The sequence below is a fragment of the Biomphalaria glabrata genome, chromosome 3 (assembly GCF_947242115.1).
Source record: "Biomphalaria glabrata chromosome 3, xgBioGlab47.1, whole genome shotgun sequence".
NCBI classification, from domain to species: Eukaryota; Metazoa; Mollusca; class Gastropoda; family Planorbidae; genus Biomphalaria; species Biomphalaria glabrata.
In genome coordinates, this window is record NC_074713.1 from 49,145,006 (window position 1) to 49,165,009 (window position 20,004).

General features: G+C 38.5%; 1 protein-coding gene and 1 non-coding gene across 5 annotated transcripts in view; both read left to right on the top strand.

Annotated features, from left to right (window-relative positions):
* Window positions 1-20,004, top strand: part of LOC106051995 (uncharacterized) — a 40,966-nt gene that overhangs the window by 7,048 nt on the left and 13,914 nt on the right. For all 4 annotated transcript variants that reach the window (XM_013207232.2, XM_013207231.2, XM_013207230.2 and 1 more), the window contains exon 3: window positions 19,211-19,465. In XM_013207232.2, coding sequence (XP_013062686.2) covers window positions 19,211-19,465 — 255 coding nt within the window. The remainder of the gene's footprint in view (window positions 1-19,210; window positions 19,466-20,004) is intronic.
* On the top strand, window positions 4,673-4,744 carry Trnae-cuc (transfer RNA glutamic acid (anticodon CUC)). The gene has a single exon. It is a non-coding gene; the product is annotated as a tRNA-Glu (tRNA).

The window sequence follows — 20,004 nt, forward strand, 5'->3', positions numbered from 1 at the left end:
TCCGCTGCGTCCATTCTGATAATTCCGCTTTTTTGGAGATAATAGGGAATTGTATAGTGAGATAACGCGTTGTTTGTAGCTGAGTAGTTATTAGTTCTATTTGGTTTCAAGCAAATGTGTACGAGCGTTGCGTAACAAGCACAGAGCGGACCTAAATAGTTCATTTAATTCATTGCACGTTTTCCTCTTGGCGTAAATAGAGAAGTTAATGACTAAAACTTTATAGCTTGCAGATTTGGTAAACGTTATTGTTCGCAAACATTACTATTTGACTAGAGTGGCACTATTAGTAAATTGACAAAATTTAGAGACATTACAGTAAAAAATAATACATAGACCTAAAACACTGAAGCGTCATTTACAAATAAAAAATTGAAAAAAAAACACTCAACATTATAACATACTTGGAAAGACACAAAGATAAAGGCACATTTCTTATTCCATATGCTAGGTCAAAGTCTTACTAATCCTCCTTCTTTCATAGTACCATTAGATGACTAGAATGGAACTTAAAGTAAATTAAAGATTCCCCTTTCAGACCTAGCGATCTATTGGGGATGTGATGTAAAAGTCATCTGTTTCTGTTGCCTACGGTTAACGAGGGTGTATTGTGTCCAGCACAACGACCAACTTCCTTTACTTTTCCCCAACTAATGGTCAGGTACCGATTGGTGAAGTGGTCAGTCACGATTTGGCTGACCACCTCGCAAAAAACGCGGTCGCCAAGGCCTTCGAGCATGATGAACCGTGCATATACCAAAGTGTACGATCCCTGGCCGAAAAACAATTGTTGGCGCTTTGGAACGATGGCTGGGATTCTTCGGACAAGGGCCGTAACCTCAACAGGGCAATGAGAAGACCAGATAAAAGAGTTGCGTGGTGGCAACTCAATCGTGCGGAACAGGCGGTCCTAGCCCAGTTCCGAGTCGGGCACTGTCCAATTGGTGTTTACTTCGGACAGTGGAGGGAAAATTACGACACACGGTGTCGTCACTGCATGGAGGAACTGGTACATGTCCGACACTAGGGCTGTCCTTGTAAGGGGGCAAGGCGACCTTAAAACTCACTGCTCGCTTCTTCTCACGTGTTCTAAGGGAGTAATGGCTGGCTACCAATGGGGTTTCTGATTCGGGTGAGCTCAGAGGCGCCCAAAGAATAAAAAATCCTAGAATCCTCACCAGGATTCGAACCCGAAACCCCGGGTTCGGACGCCAAGCGCCTGCAGAGCATGAAACGGGTTATCTAAATCAGCAAGGAAAGCTACTGAAGTAGAAAAGTGTAAGAGTCTAATTAACACGCACGACTAGTTCCACACATGCGTAGCACGTATAGCTATCTCTTCTTTTATTGAGGAACGTCTGTAATTAACTAAGATAAGATGTATAAACAATCAGTAAATAAATATAAGTATAATATTGTTGTAACTCTAGGTTAGGCACTCAACGAATAGGCATGCAACTCAACACAGTGTAACAGGAAATAAATACAGGTGTTTATTCACTAGGACAAACACATAGCATCCTTCAGCTTCCTCAGAGTCTTTCTACTAATTTACCAGTCCTTTAGACAGCAACCCGAATGTGGACCAACGACAGCCTTCCCCGCTTCGCTCCAGGTCCCTTCTACAACCTTCAGGCAGCACCAAAAGCTGGCTTCTTAGTTTCCAAACATTCAGACTCTTCACAATCCCTGATGCAATGTTATTATCTCTCTCCTAGTGTCTTCCTGTTTACGTTCACTAGTGCGCTAGTGCGCACCTCAAGCACTGGTGCAAGGCAGGGTTACAACACTACCCCCACCTTAGTCTTTTCGTCCCGAAAAGAAACATGTTCACGGTTGGCCAGTGCAGGTGGAGGTCGGTCAGTGGGAGTCACAGATTGCATTGATCGTGCTCCCCACAAAGCAATCCACACTGCTCTCTGCAGGTGCCGCTTTCTCCTTCTGCTCCAATTGACCTGCCTTTGGTTAAGGGGAAGTCGTTTTCGTTGTCTGGCCTTTCTCTTAGTTACCACCGACGGCAGACTCATGGCGAGAAGCGATGCAGCGGATGTCATAGCGTAGGTCATCAAGACCATTTGTCTTACACGTTGCTCCAGCAGGCTTTCTCGATGTGCCGTGGGCCCCCAGGAGGCCAAGTTGTCAAACACGGTATAATCTTTAAGCTTGTCTGAAAGACATATCTGTGGGGCACGTTTACAACGTCCTATGTGTCCATCTGCTGTACCACCATCAGCGCTTCTCTTGCTAATACTGGTATCAGGACAAATACTTAGTTGGCAGGTCTTCCGGTGCTCGAATTCTCCCTTTGAGGAGGTCCCGTCATCACAGTTATTTTTCAACGTCTGAGTGTAGGCAGGAATCACGATAGCATGATCAGATCTGTGCTCAGTACTTTCACAACAAATGTTAGGATTCTTGTCGTAGGAGCCAAGCTTGCACGGCTCACTATTACAGTCATAGACAGCGCCACCATCAACGGCGTCTCCGTTGAGTAACGGATTGTTTATACCTGTCGACATGGTAGCCATCTGATCGTCGGTCTTGCTCATCACGGTATCAAACGTATCATCAGTCTTGTTCAGCGAGGTACTGATACCTATCTGTTTAATCATGGTACAGATCTGCTCGTTGACCTCTTTTAGCTGTACCTGGAACGAGTTCATCTGATCTGTCACGGTATTCATGAGCTCTCTGATATCTGGTTGTACTTCGAACAGATACGAGTCCGGATCTTCATCTTCGTCCAGCAAGGCTTGTCGAAGGCGCTCTCTCATTTTTTCTTTGGCACAGAAGATCCTCAGCTCCCTGGCTCGGAGCTCCTCTTTTAACTGTTTACAGCTTAGTTCATCTAGCTTCCTCAGCGTTGTCATTGTTTCCTTTCGTTGAGCTGCCTAAATCCCACTTCTGACACCAATTGTTGTAACTCTAGGTTAGGCACTCAACGAATAGGCATGCAACTCAACACAGTGTAACAGGAAATAAATACAGGTGTTTATTCACTAGGACAAACACATAGCATCCTTCAGCTTCCTCAGAGTCTTTCTACTAATTTACCAGTCCTTTAGACAGCAACCCGAATGTGGACCAACGACAGCCTTCCCCGCTTCGCTCCAGGTCCCTTCTACAACCTTCAGGCAGCACCAAAAGCTGGCTTCTTAGTTTCCAAACATTCAGACTCTTCACAATCCCTGATGCAATGTTATTATCTCTCTCCTAGTGTCTTCCTGTTGACGTTCACTAGTGCGCTAGTGCGCACCTCAAGCACTGGTGCAAGGCAGGGTTACAACAATATAATAATAGTAAAAAAAACAACATCGTAAAACAAAAAACAGAAGGCTCAAAAGTAAAGTAGCAATAATACATAAAACACTGAACCATAATCTTCAAATACAAAAACAAAATTTAATAAAATACTCAGAAAGACACAAAGATAAAGGCACATTCCTCGTCCCATATGCTAGGATAAATTTGTACAAATACTCCTTCTTCCCTAGTGCTATTAGAGCATGGAATGGGTTGCCTGAGCTAGCCAGGAAAACCAGTGACTTGGCAGAATTTAGGTCATTGGTTAACATGCATTACTAAAAGCATGACGCGTAGGACGTAATCATCTTCTTTTTTGAGGTAACGTCTGTATTATATAAGATAAGATAAGACAAAGATTGTTAGGACGACATTGCATTACTATTTATTTGTATGTATTCTTTGAGCAGGACAAATTAAAAAAAAAAAAGATGCAAGTCGTACCAAGGCATCATGACTTATAAAAACAGGGGCAAGAACTCATGCGTTCTTTGGTGGCAGTTTCATTACGGGTTTATTTTAATATTGCACGAGCAGATCCCCGTGCTGCGGTGTGTTTGAAACCCCGTAATATATGAGTATGCACATACACTTCCATATAGACTTATCAGATGTAACCTTCTCGTCTGGCTGCATTATAACGCTATTCCCCCCACACAATACACACATATTTTAAATGAAATGCCCCTCCCCTAAAAAAATCTTTGGCCTTTGTATATTCATTCAGTGGAACAGTCAGCATTACCAGAACATCTACCATTTTTTAGGGGGCATCTTCCAATAGAAAGTCCTCATTCCCAACCACGAACTTTTAGGCAGACCAACATTTTTTGGGGGTTAGGTGTTTAATTTTAATATGCTTTTTATAAACTCTTTCTGCCTTATCACGATCTAGTGGAGAATTAGATTTAAGATCTAGTTCTATGAAGAAATACGCATAAATGAAAAATTTGGAACGAAAGAAAAGTGTTAATGTGTGGATAGAAATACAATCTTTAATTTTAGACGTCTAGAGGACGGCTTTGAAAAAAACAAACAAACAAAAAACAACAACGTATTAGTTCGAAATTGCAAATGAAAAAAAAATCGTTTTTGGTACTAGCCACAAGGAATTATATATGGACGAAGATATGTCACTATAAGAGTTTGACTATAATTAGACGATATATATATATTTATATAACATTATAAACTAAAAGGACAAGCTCATAGATCTATCTATTCTATATGAACTAATGCTCTAAAATACTAGTTGCAACATTCTAGAGAATGTTGCTGGTTATTTACTAGTAACACGAGTAACTTACAATAGTTGTTACAAAAATAAGGATTGGAGAGAATTTTTTTTTTCATTGCACTTCACCACAATTCCCAAATGGTCTAGTGGTTAGGATTCCGCGCTCTCACCGCGGCGGCCGGGGTTCGATTCCCCGTTTGGGAATGATTTTTTATGTATAAATTGTTATCACAATTATTTCAAGTAAAAACAGTATTCTTTTAACAACTTTTTAATTTTTATTAATTCAAAAAAATGAGTCACATGACAAAAACCTAAGTGAAATAACTAGATCCTAATCTACATATAGTAGGTAATTGAAAGTATATTCCACCACATTTTCGTACACCGAAACTGTATTTGGTACATCTCCTGTTTGCTCAATGTAATGAAATGATAACGGCTAGAATACCAATAACATGGCTTTATTCGACAAAATTAGACTACAGTAAACAGTGAATGAAACCAGCACGTCTAGCATACCACTGATGGCAGTCTATACACACACACACTGGACATGAAACACAACAATGGCCATGACCTTCAGACACGCTGGACGCACGCAGAAAATCAACTCAGTTACACTACAATCACCCCGCCTAAAAGTTATAGGAACATAAACATGTAAATAATAGTGAAGGATAGCGATATAAGAGGCCTTAGTATCCCTACAGAATACTTACAGATTTACTCTATTGAAAAGCATTGTATAACTATAAACAAACACGTTATACAGTATAAAATTATCAGTCCCTTATGCATACAAATATTAAGACCAGTTGTCTTGAATAACAATAAGTAATACAATACAAAAAGTCTAACTAGAAAAGCTATACACTATAAAATGTTCAGTTCCAAGTGTGTTATATTAAGCCTACAGATACTGAGTTAGAACTTGTGATATGGAAAAATAATTAAATACATGTTAGACCTTATAATTAGGTCTGCTTGTTCTTGGTCTTAGGTTATATCTACCAGGACCAATACTGCCGTCGATTGGAGTTGGTGACATCGGCGGCTCTCTAACAGGAGACTCAGCCCCTGCATTTACTTCTTCTTGATGTCCATTTTCCCCTTGTTGTACATATGTGTTAGGAGCAGCCATTGGTTCTATAGTCATATGGTCAGTAGGCACCTGCATCTGTGTTATAGGGTTTGTCTCCGGCTCAAAGTCTTCATGTTCCATATGTTGATACACCTCTGATTCTCCCTCTCATTGCCCCACAGGAGATTTCGTTCGTTGAATTGTAAGCCTGAGCATGCGTTGTGGCTGTTTCTAACACTCTAGCTTCGTCAAAAGCGCTTTGTAGAGTAAGAGATGTCTTTTCCAGTAGCCGCTGTCTAAAAGTGTTGGATGCCAGACCCGTTATGAAGGCGTCTCTAATGCAAATGTCTCTGTGCTGTTCAGCAGTTACTTCTTTAAAGTCACAGTCCCGGGCCAGGCTTCGCAACTTTAGCATAAAGGACTCTACCGTTTGGCCCGGCTGCTGTTTACATGTAGCAACCAAATGTCTAGCAAAAATGTCATTCTTTACCTTAATATAAGTAGTCTTGAGTGTGTCTATGGCCATCGAATAGGACGATACATCACTGATGAGCATATAAACCGTAGCAGATACGTGATTCTTCAACAACTTTAGTTTAAAGTCTTCGTTAATATCCTTGATGGACGAAAGAAAATTCTGAAATGTGTCATACCAGTGAGTCCATTTTTCTGAGGCCAGAGGAGCATTAGGATCAATGTCCAACTCTTTCGGTCTGAGTAATTTATCCATTGTAGATAAAGGAATCCAACACTAATCCAGATACATAATTTTGTCGAATAAATTGTAATGAAATGATAACGACTAGAATACCAATAACATGGCTTTATTCGACAAAATTAGACTACAGTAAACAGTGAATGAAACCAGCACGTCTAGCATACCACTGATGCAGTCTATACACACACACACTGGACATGAAACACAACAATGGCCATGACCTTCAGACACGCTGGACGCACGCAGAAAATCAACTCAGTTACACTACACTCAACTGTATCAATCTACATGCTGACTATATAATGGCTATGTCCTCGATTCAGAAGATAAAAGATGAATGCAATATTTCACATAACTTTGCAAACCCAGTTGCGACCTGCATATTTTTCCACAAGTGATGCTGACAAAGCTGTTGTCCGCTAGGGTCTAGTTAAGTTTTCTTTTCGTCTTTTGTGCCTGTCTTCAACAAGGCTTTTACTCAGGTCTCTAATGTCTGTTCCGCGGTTTTTGTAAGAAATCTCCAACTGTCTCTTTCAGGGGATGTTGATAAGGTGCGCAAAGGTGCACGCGTTCAATATAATAAAGTATCTTTCTCCGCCATGACACTAATGGTTGTTGTTGGTTTATTGCTGACTGTGAACCTAGATCTTAATTAACAGAGGTCATCTGCAGCCAGCTACTTTCCTCTATGCCAGTGAGGGTAAAATGGCGCCTGAGCTGATCTTCATAGCGCTTACGGCAGGAACCTTTGTTACGCCGTCGTCCCTTTATGCGCGCCAGAGAAGATCACCTTTTGCATGGGATCGTCTGCCATGCGGGATAAGTGTCCTTCCCATTGCAGCCTTCGGATGGTAATTATTGCTTTTATGCTGCCCACACAAGCCTCCAGAAGAACATGACATAAGTAGGACAAAACGAACTAGACAGATCTGCTAGATCTACTCCAGAGTGTCCCAAATCAGGTCTGTCCTGAACTGAAGAAAAGTTAACAACAAATATTCAAAAAGTAATGTTGCGTGTTGCTTTGAAAACCTTCGTCAAATATACACTGACAGCATTCGTGGGGCTAGGGGAGCTCATTGTGCCCGGGTCCATGACTTATAATGGACCCTTAAATACTGCAAGCTTCGATTGTGATGACGCATATGTCAAAAAAAAAATTGTTACTGAGTGCAATGGCACTGTTGTAAAATATTGTAAAAGGTGGCACATGTACTTTTGTAAATACATAGAACCTTCGAGTTTCTCTGGAAAAAAAAAAAGGGGGGGGGGGGATCATATTCTTGAAACCTGGTCATAGGCATCCTGCTACTTAGCTGTAGGCCTATATATCAGCAGGCCTACCCAATAATTGATGTGTTCTTTATCCAACAGTGTACACTCTGCGCCTGTGTATTAAGGATTTTGGGTCTAAAAATGGGTTCACTCCGAAAATATAAATACACAACAGAATCAGCGACGTTTTGGCAGAGCCGTTTTTTTTTGTCCACTTTAGTATAAGCGTAAATAGTATACTTTCTCCCCTCCCCCCCCCCCCCCCCCAAAAAAAAAAGTCATAATCAAAGTATTGACTGATATAGGCCTACATATCGCGAACTCTGATAAGTCATTTTCCTACTTGGTACCTCGAAGTTGACAATGGCATACAAAATCTTGATAAACACATAGACACAACCTAAGAAAAATAGACAAGGTTCAAAATATTGGTCTAAGGATAATGACAGGAGCAAGCAAAACAACACCCATAAGAGCTATGGAGGAAACCGCTGCCCTGATCTCTCTGGATGAAAGAAGAGAAATAAAAATCATTTCCCAATTACTAAATTGGAAACCTTGGAGAGGCACCCACTCAGAACAAAAATCCACAAAACTGGCACAAAAAAACGTCTCAAAAGGACCAATTTCATACAGGAATCTCTAAACCTAAAAAAGAAACACCAACTTGAAAAAATTACTCTGGAATCCTCGATACACTATAATGAATCTCCACCCTGGGACGAAAGCCCTCTTCCTACTATAAGGGACCATATTGAAAACATAAAAAGAAAATCTGATTACAGACCAACAGAGCTCAAGGAAATAGTGAACTGTTTTCTACATACCAATTACCCTAGCAATCAGTGGATCAGAGTTTACACGGATGGCTCACCCCATAAAGCCACCACACATGGAGGAGCTGGAATACTTATCGAATGGCCAGATGGAGGAAAACTAGAAAAATCCATTGCAACTGGAGAGCTCTCTGACAGTCACAGAGCAGAAAGGGAAGCACTAGCACTAGCTGCTACCATGCTAGCAAATCATCCAAGTTCCCCTCACAGTCAGATTGTCTTTCTAACAGACGCGAAAACAACCCTCCAAAGCTTGCAAAACTCTGATTCCCCTTATATTAAAAACCTCAGAACAGCACTTATAAAGCTCAACAACAACAGCAAAAAAAATGTTATTCAATGGATACCAGCTCACATACAACTAGCAGGAAATGAGAAGGCTGACACACTCGCCAAGAGTGGGAGAACAAACTCACAAGTAAACTCTGCACTCTATCCAGAATAAATGAAGAAATTAATGGTACATAAAATAAATGAGAAATGGACGAGCTCTCATCCAAATCACAAGAAAGATGACGCTTACTATAAGCTATCCCGACAAGACCAACGTCTAATCTTTCGACTCAGGACCGGACACAACAGAATGCGACAACACATGTACCGGAAGCTCAAAATTGGAACCAGTGAAATCTGCCCATGTGGAGTATCACCAGAAAATGCCGACCACGTCCTCCAAAACTGCTCTCTCTACCAAGAGGCCCGTATAAGACATTGGCCCCAAATCACCCCAATAGAAAGAAAACTATATGGAGAGCTCCCTGATTTGGAAACCACTGCGCAGTTCATCTCATGTATTGGTCTAGTCATATGAACACTCCAACATAACAATGAGAACGATGAAGAAGAAAGAAGACATAGACACGAGTAGGACGTAATAACAAAACATCATCTTCCAATTATTGTGTTGATGTGTTTGTGTATTGATTTGGAGAAGAACTACTCATTTTTTAAGTTTTATTTATTAATATTTTAATCTGGACAAAATACAATTTAACCTCTTTTAATTTGAAAGAATATTTTACCTTTATGAACACACATTCTTCAAGACGCAACCACTTCCGGAAAGTCTAGAGCAGACGTTGACCCATATTTCTATGTCTATGAGCAGACGTAATAAACTGGTCACAAGCGGATGTATTCACCCCATGACAAAAAAAACAAAAAAAAAAAACTGAAAGCTATTGATAAAAAGAACTATGAACAACATTCTTTTAGCTATTTGAATTGTTTAGGGCTTCAGGTTGCTTTGAATTACTTGTTTAAATTTCTGTAGGCCTAAGAAGTTGTTTTTTTTTTTTTACCTTTTCTGAACCCTTGAATGTTCAACATAAATGTGTTAACCTTTGACCTTTGCGCTCTACTTTTGGTGAAACTGAACTCACCTGTTGAGTATGGCTCCCATGCTGGGGAAACATTTCGAAATGGAGATGACTACTGAAGTGTGCTTCTTGACCCAAATATTGTTTATGTGATTAATAGGTGTAGTCGATAAAAGACATGATTTTATAGTTATATACTCAAAAATATTGCATCAGAATGTACACAACCAACCAATCCATATAATTACACCTCTAAACTGATGGTAAGCTGAGCGATCATGGAGAATTGCACTGTTCTAAATAGAACGTCTTGTAGGGCCAACTATACATTCTGTTTACTCTCTCTCTCTCTCTCTCTCTCTCAAAAAGTTAACTGTTACTTTCGCTCCATCTTTCCCCTTTCGGTCTTCTATCTTGAAATCTCTAAACTATTTAGGCTTCAGACCTATCGTTTGGTAAACACAATTTCTGGAAGCACATTTACAGTCTATGTAGTGCAACTCTGATGTCTTGCCAGATTTTTTGATTACAGGCTTTTAATTTCCCTCTGTTTTAAACTAATCGACACCCTCTAAAGTCTAAACAAATGACATTTTTGGCATGTAAGATAATTATTTTTACATAGGAAGTTAAAAGAGTTTAAAACTTTAATTTATGATCAGACAATTTGTTGATTTTCAGAAGAGTTTTTGTATAAATATAAACTGATATCATCATCACTCTTCTGAGTTCCTCATGGAACATAGGGCCTCGACAAAAACACGCCACTCTCCACGATCTCTTGCTAGTTTTTTGATGGTTTCCCAGCTCTTCCCGGTCCTCTCGGCTTCTTCAAGTACACTGCGTCGCTATGTTCTTTTTGGTCTTCCTCTGCGTCTGGGGGTTCCACTCCCTAGCTCTGTTGCTGGTATCTTTTCTAAGGGTGTGACCAATCCATCTCCACTTCCTCCCTAAGATCTGCACTTCTATATTTTCTGTCCACTCATCTCCCACAGTTTGGTGTTTTCTACTTTGTCGTACCAGTGTATTTTTAGGATATTTCTCAGCCATCTGTTGATGAAGGTCTGTACTTTTTTTGTTGTCGCTTCAGTTGTTCTCCATATTTCAGAACCATACAGTAGGACAGCCTTGACATTAGAGTTAAAATTCTTAGTTTAGTCTTGTTTGAAATGTGAGGAGATTTCCAGGTCCTACACTCCCAAGGTATATAAAATTTTCTACTTGGTCTATTGTCTGAGAATCCAGTACTATGTCTCCAATTTGTTTATTGTTTACTTTAAGTACTTTTGTTTTTTGGTGGTTTATTTAAGGCCTACTCTTTTTCTTTCTGGAGGACGGCAGACTATAAGAAATTCTTTCTTGAGGACGCAGATTATAAGAAATTCTTTCTTGAGGACGCAGACTATAAGAAATTCTTGCATGAGGAGGGCAGACTAAAAGATGTGGCCTCTGTTGAACTGTGTATGTGTGTGTAATGTTTGGTTAAATTATGCAAATGAAAATCAAGGAAGTTTAGATCCAGACGATAGCTCAAACCATAAGTCCCATTAAAGATTGAGATTTTGCTAAATAACCTACACCATTTTGATTTCACATTCAACTTCAAAATAAAGAAACACGTTTAACTGCATAATAAGGCACAACACAGTGGCATTTGTCAGCTAGCATTAAAATGACTTTTCATTAGATAGGTCTACATTTATACAAAAAGTAAATTGAACCAAAGAGCTTTAATTAATAAATTGTGGTTGTTGGCCTACATCAAAAGGCAATGGCGTAGCTAGGGTAGGGAAAGGAGGTGGAATAATTACTAAATCCCCCCCCCAGGCCTCCAATTGAGGGGGGCCCCAAATGAGTGTTTTTTTTACATTAAATATTACGCAAAATGCAGGGGCCCCCAAAGAGGCCCAGCCCCTCCCCTCCTGATCTCCAAATGACTATAAATTTCGAGCTACGCCCCTGTCAAAAGGATTACCTTTTAATAAAAATCTGGATTTTTAAAATATAATATATATTTAATTATCTGACTTTCAACCGTAGGCCTACTAGGATCTAGATTTTCTAGATCTAGCTCAAGATCTAGTTCTTTCAGTGCGCGACCTCAATCTCATCCACTTTCGAAGTTAAAAAAAAAAAGAAAACAATTCTAACGAGGTTGACGTTTTGGTTAAGGTAAAGTGTGAAGAGTTACAACCTGGCAAGTTTCAGACTCACGCTGCGGGTTTGTACTTTCACAGTCTGGGCAAGTTGCCAGTGACGAAAGTTTTGATAAGCCAACTCAGCTTTATCGGCTGAAATACTAAGATTGTAATTGTTTAGCCCAGTTTACCAAGGGAGGTAAATAACGTTGGCATGGTATGTCGCCTCGTGTGTTCTGTTCAATCAGGATTCCGCCCAAGAAATTTCTATTAAAAAAAGAAAATTCCGATCGTTTCAAGACACATGACATGATTAGTCTGGGAGCTCCATCTGTTCACATATAGATTGTTTTCTACTAGTCTGACCCTTCTTCAGAACAGATTATTACGTCCTAGACCAGGTGTTCTCAACCTGTGGATCGCGACCCCTTTGAGGGTCGAATGACCATTTGTCAGGGGTCGCCTGAGGGGTCGCCTGAGACCATCAGAAATTGGGTTTTTGGTCTGTTTATCATCGAAGCATATTTGTACCATAGTTGGTATACATTTTCATTTTTAGACTTAATGCATTTGATAAGCTGATAAACAAGCCGAACCAAAAAAGTTCATGTCTTGCCTATCCGCTGAGGTACATTTAGTATTGTTCAAGCAAAAGACAGCTTGTGTTTACTGGGGGTTTTGTTTTATGCATCAAGTATAACATTCCAACCCTTTAAAGTCCAATTTAAAATAAAAGATTGATTCACAAAAAAGTCGTGTTTTCAAAGTTGTGTGGTATGTGGAACTGTTTAATAAAGTTTGAAACAAAAAAAAACACACTTTGTCTTATTTGTAATAAAAAACGTGGCCTTTATAAAGGCTAGCATATTTCCCGTCACTCCATTTCTAAACAGAATGAAAAGTGGTATGCCTCCTTGAGACAAGATGAAGCCGCAGACCTCGGACAAATAAAAGTACATGTTAAAATAGAACGTTATAATTGTTATGTTATATTTTTGTTTTATTTTTGTGCCGGTCCGAACAAAAAGTTTGTTCATCATTGATTTCGTAGCGACAGACGTTAAATACAATAAAAACATGTTCTGTTCCTGGAATAACATGACCTAGTTTAATTGTTGTAAGCATACGTATGTCTGCTTGATAAACTCTATCGCTGAGCTTCATTAATTTATGAGAGAGGTGCCATATTAAAATTATTCTTCTCATTACATTTCTCTCTTTCCTTACCTCTTGTTACTTCCCCTTTCTCTGTTTCTCTCTCTGTTTCTCTCTCCCCCCCTCCCTCTCTCTTTCCCTCCTCTTTCTCTCTTCCCCCCTCTCTCTAACTTTCTACCCCCTCTCTATCTTTCTCTCTTTCTTTTAATCCACATCCCTGTTTGCTCTGAAACAACACACATCCAAATAGAAACAATCTTTATGGAATTCAACCAATTTCTCCATTTATAGTGAAATCTTTATTGTTGCTTCTTTTTTCTTGCAATTAAAAAATTAAACAAGAAAATATTAAAAATACTTTTTTAAAAAAAAGCTTAGATTAAGCATACTTGTATCAATTAGTTGTATCAATCAGTCATGTAATTAAACTTGTAATAGATGTAGACTAACAACAATAAATACGTGCGATTACAAATAGTTGTATCCATTGTTATTGTTTAGCTCTATTTCATGCTTTTAGCTTTCTCAATACGTTATGATCCTCTCACTTGTCTGGACCAGATGGGAAAGTGGTGGAAGAAGAAAGAAGGGTGAATCGGGGTGAATATGTCCGTGATCGCTTTATAAATGCTTTAAAAAAAAATAAAGTTGAACGACTTGAATTCGCACTCGAGGGCTTTATTTTTTTTTAAAGTACTTTTAATTTTGAAAACATGCTTCTAGTGTTCAAAATAATCAAATGTTTTCGTATTCACCCGGAAATAGTTTATAAATATATATACATTGTAAACATATAATAACTTGATGACTAAGATCCACCTCCTCAATACGATATCGTTGTCCATAAGGAGACCTACACATAGACATAGAAGTGATCCATTCAAAAGGCTTATGAGCGATGACTGAGGAGGATTCTAGGAATAGCATAGGCCTACCCAGATCATGTAACCAATAGAGAAATCTGGCCTGCTTTCCCTTCGTAAAAATGTGTTCAATAAATGTGTTTTATAATGAATTTGTAACAAAACGTTTATATTTATATAAGTTGCAATTATTAACGTTTCTATTGCGTATTCACCATATTCATGTGCATACTTGTGTGACTAGTTGAAAAGCATGGCGAAACATGAAGGAAAATATTAAATAAGGTCAACTACATTGCTATACATTTGTAAATAAGCCAACGTTAGCGCGAAGGCTGTATTTGATGGGAGTCTTTGTAAGAGCACAATGAATGTCATCTTCAGCATCAAGTCTACTTCTTTATTTAGACTTGATAACTAACAGGCAGGAAAACTCTTTTTTGCAAAGATATAAGCTTACTGTTAGAAATAAATAAAGAAGGCGCAACATAATCCCAAAATTGGATATGACTGCAAACACGTGATCCAGAATTGTGTAACTGACATTGTCATTTTTGAGCTGCATCATTTTTGATAAGGTCAATAAACTCTTTTGGTCTCCGGAACATCTTCAGCTTTGATTTCTAGAAAGTGTAAACAGGAAGTCATGTAGATTTGGAAGTTTAGTGAAATTTTTTTTTTTATTTTTGCTTTCTGATACAAAAAAATTACTTCACGAATATTCAAAACAACACTTTTTAGAAGTTTGCCTCTCGACAACATTGTAACATCAGTGTGCAGAACATATAGAATGCATCAAACGCATTACAAAGAAGTAACTATCATTGATAAAACAGGTCTTCCTTCAAACAATGATGCTACACTCAATAACTCAAAGCTTAATCTGTATCCACTAACAAAATATCCGTCTTCCTAAATATGTCACCCCTCATTTGTTTTATTTTATTAAATGTATGTTTGACGGTCGTTTCATAACTTCTAAATTGAAAATCAATCTGAGTAATATCCCTTTGTTTTGTTATCAGAAATGAAAATGTATACCAACTATGGTACAAATATGCTTCGATGATAAACAGACCAAAAACCCAATTTCTGATGGTCTCAGGCGACCCCTCATGCGACCCCTGACAAATGGTCATTCGACCCTCAAAGGGGTCGCGATCCACAGGTTGAGAACACCTGGTCTAGGACGTAATAATCTGTTCTGAAGAAGGGTCAGACTAGTAGAAAACAATCTATATGTGAACAGATGGAGCTCCCAGACTAATCATGTCATGTGTCTTGAAACGATCGGAATTTTCTTTTTTTAATAGAAATTTCTTGGGCGGAATCCTGATTGAACAGAACACACGAGGCGACATACCATGCCAACGTTATTTACCTCCCTTGGTAAACTGGGCTAAACAATTACAATCTTAGTATTTCAGCCGATAAAGCTGAGTTGGCTTATCAAAACTTTCGTCACTGGCAACTTGCCCAGACTGTGAAAGTACAAACCCGCAGCGTGAGTCTGAAACTTGCCAGGTTGTAACTCTTCACACTTTACCTTAACCAAAACGTCAACCTCGTTAGAATTGTTTTCTTTTTTTTTTTAACTTCGAAAGTGGATGAGATTGAGGTCGCGCACTGAAAGAACTAGATCTTGAGCTAGATCTAGAAAATCTAGATCCTAGTAGGCCTACGGTTGAAAGTCAGATAATTAAATATATATTATATTTTAAAAATCCAGATTTTTATTAAAAGGTAATCCTTTTGACAGGGGCGTAGCTCGAAATTTATAGTCATTTGGAGATCAGGAGGGGAGGGGCTGGGCCTCTTTGGGGGCCCCTGCATTTTGCGTAATATTTAATGTAAAAAAAACACTCATTTGGGGCCCCCCTCAATTGGAGGCCTGGGGGGGGGATTTAGTAATTATTCCACCTCCTTTCCCTACCCTAGCTACGCCATTGCCTTTTGATGTAGGGGTCGCCTGAGGGGTCGCCTGAGACCATCAGAAATTGGGTTTTTGGTCTGTTTATCATCGAAGCATATTTGTACCATAGTTGGTATACATTTTCATTTCTGATAACAAAACAAAGGGATATTACTCAGATTGATTTTCAATTTAGAAGTTATGAAACGACCGTCAAACATACATTTAATAAAATAAAACAAATGAGGGGTGACATATTTAGGAAGACGGATATTTTGTTAGTGGATACAGATTAAGCTTTGAGTTATTGAGTGTAGCATCATTGTTTGAAGGAAGACCTGTTTTATCAATGATAGTTACTTCTTTGTAATGCGTTTGATGCATTCTATATGTTCTGCACACTGATGTTACAATGTTGTCGAGAGGCAAACTTCTAAAAAGTGTTGTTTTGAATATTCGTGAAGTAATTTTTTTGTATCAGAAAGCAAAAATAAAAAAAAAAATTTCACTAAACTTCCAAATCTACATGACTTCCTGTTTACACTTTCTAGAAATCAAAGCTGAAGATGTTCCGGAGACCAAAAGAGTTTATTGACCTTATCAAAAATGATGCAGCTCAAAAATGACAATGTCAGTTACACAATTCTGGATCACGTGTTTGCAGTCATATCCAATTTTGGGATTATGTTGCGCCTTCTTTATTTATTTCTAACAGTAAGCTTATATCTTTGCAAAAAAGAGTTTTCCTGCCTGTTAGTTATCAAGTCTAAATAAAGAAGTAGACTTGATGCTGAAGATGACATTCATTGTGCTCTTACAAAGACTCCCATCAAATACAGCCTTCGCGCTAACGTTGGCTTATTTACAAATGTATAGCAATGTAGTTGACCTTATTTAATATTTTCCTTCATGTTTCGCCATGCTTTTCAACTAGTCACACAAGTATGCACATGAATATGGTGAATACGCAATAGAAACGTTAATAATTGCAACTTATATAAATATAAACGTTTTGTTTCAAATTCATTATAAAACACATTTATTGAACACATTTTTACGAAGGGAAAGCAGGCCAGATTTCTCTATTGGTTACATGATCTGGGTAGGCCTATGCTATTCCTAGAATCCTCCTCAGTCATCGCTCATAAGCCTTTTGAATGGATCACTTCTATGTCTATGTGTAGGTCTCCTTATGGACAACGATATCGTATTGAGGAGGTGGATCTTAGTCATCAAGTTATTATATGTTTACAATGTATATATATTTATAAACTATTTCCGGGTGAATACGAAAACATTTGATTATTTTGAACACTAGAAGCATGTTTTCAAAATTAAAAGTACTTTAAAAAAAAATAAAGCCCTCGAGTGCGAATTCAAGTCGTTCAACTTTATTTTTTTTTAAAGCATTTATAAAGCGATCACGGACATATTCACCCCGATTCACCCTTCTTTCTTCTTCCACCACTTTCCCATCTGGTCCAGACAAGTGAGAGGATCATAACGTATTGAGAAAGCTAAAAGCATGAAATAGAGCTAAACAATAACAATGGATACAACTATTTGTAATCGCACGTATTTATTGTTGTTAGTCTACATCTATTACAAGTTTAATTACATGACTGATTGATACAACTAATTGATACAAGTATGCTTAATCTAAGCTTTTTTTTTAAAAAGTATTTTTAATATTTTCTTGTTTAATTTTTTAATTGCAAGAAAAAAGAAGCAACAATAAAGATTTCACTATAAATGGAGAAATTGGTTGAATTCCATAAAGATTGTTTCTATTTGGATGTGTGTTGTTTCAGAGCAAACAGGGATGTGGATTAAAAGAAAGAGAGAAAGATAGAGAGGGGGTAGAAAGTTAGAGAGAGGGGGGAAGAGAGAAAGAGGAGGGAAAGAGAGAGGGAGGGGGGGAGAGAGAAACAGAGAGAGAAACAGAGAAAGGGGAAGTAACAAGAGGTAAGGAAAGAGAGAAATGTAATGAGAAGAATAATTTTAATATGGCACCTCTCTCATAAATTAATGAAGCTCAGCGATAGAGTTTATCAAGCAGACATACGTATGCTTACAACAATTAAACTAGGTCATGTTATTCCAGGAACAGAACATGTTTTTATTGTATTTAACGTCTGTCGCTACGAAATCAATGATGAACAAACTTTTTGTTCGGACCGGCACAAAAATAAAACAAAAATATAACATAACAATTATAACGTTCTATTTTAACATGTACTTTTATTTGTCCGAGGTCTGCGGCTTCATCTTGTCTCAAGGAGGCATACCACTTTTCATTCTGTTTAGAAATGGAGTGACGGGAAATATGCTAGCCTTTATAAAGGCCACGTTTTTTATTACAAATAAGACAAAGTGTGTTTTTTTTTGTTTCAAACTTTATTAAACAGTTCCACATACCACACAACTTTGAAAACACGACTTTTTTGTGAATCAATCTTTTATTTTAAATTGGACTTTAAAGGGTTGGAATGTTATACTTGATGCATAAAACAAAACCCCCAGTAAACACAAGCTGTCTTTTGCTTGAACAATACTAAATGTACCTCAGCGGATAGGCAAGACATGAACTTTTTTGGTTCGGCTTGTTTATCAGCTTATCAAATGCATTAAGTCTAAATTCGCAATGTTATCCACCAATTTTTCAACTCCATTTAAAAAGATTAATTTTTTTTAAAAATCGTGTTTTTTTTAAAGATGGTAGCGAAAGTAAATGTGACAGCCCGTGTTGAACCTTTATTTCGTAATTTTCCCTCCACCGTCCGAAGTAAACACCAACTGGACAGTGAGCGACTCGGAACTGGGCTAGGACCGCCTGTTCCGCACGACTGAGTTGCCACCACGCAACTCTTTTATCTGGTCTAGTCATTGCCCTGTGGAGGTCACGGCCCTTATCCGAAGAATCCCAGCCATCGTACCAATGTGCCACTTGAGGGGGGCCCCCAAATGAGTGTTTTTTTTTACATTCAATAGTACATTCAAGAGGTCCCCCAGATGATGGAAAATTCCTAGCTACTCCCCTGAAGTTCTGACGACAGGTACAAAATACATCAATTCTTGAACACGCAGCAATTTCAGTGTTCGCATCTCACAGTCACCGACCCGTATTGGTGACAACAAGAAGAAATTTCTTTACCTAGCTGAACTTTAATTAACTTTCTAGGTTGCTCTAAATCTAATTGATATATTCTACAACAAACAACACTGTTTCATTCTGACATTGACACTTGTGATTCTCATATTTCTAGTCCCCGAATCATCATGTTACTTTCTAATATTGTAGCTAGTGAAACACTCCAATGTTTGCATGATATTTTAGGCATATGTTCTTATTGTGTCTAATTGTTCGCAGACAGCCTCCACGACAGCATCTTCACTCGGCACAGAGCTGAATGCCACACCTACAACAAACACCTTTTCCACAGCTGCTGCGTCCTCAACAAGCACAGCCGCCTCAACGGCCACAGCCACTACAACGACGTCCTCGTCGTCGACATCCTCCTCCAGCGCAGCAGCGAGGCAATCAACCACAGTGAACACCACAGCGAACACCAGCAAACCAGTCATCACGGTACCGAATGATTCCACAACATATGTAGCAACACAGGTGAGAGTTTTTCTGAGATCCATAACATTGTACTGTCAAAGTAAAGTTTCCCTTTCAAACTTTGCGATCTATGGGGCAGATTGTGTTAAGGTCATCTGTTTCTATGGCCAACACAACGACCAACCGCCTTTGCTTTCCCCAACTTTAGTCAGGTACCCATTAGAGTTGGGTGGACTCAGGGCACCCTAAAAATCTGAAATTTTGGGAATGTAGTGGGGTACATTACAGTATTTCGTACGACTATTTACGCAAATAATTTAGATATTGGATTGGTTCTAGGAAACTATCCCAATTTAGGAACAACTTTCTTTTTTTTTTTTTTTTTTTACCTTCTACTTTTATATTTGTTTCTTTTTTAAATATGAAATACAAGCAGCATCTGTACTTACTTCAAAGTAGCCATTTTGTTCTCAATCGATCTTGCCAAAAGTAAGGATTATTAGCTGATAGAAATGTGTAGTTTTCAGCTGAGGTTGTTTCCCTTGCAGTTTTTTGTTGAATGAAAAGAAAACTCGTTAGTTTTAATTAATTATTTAACA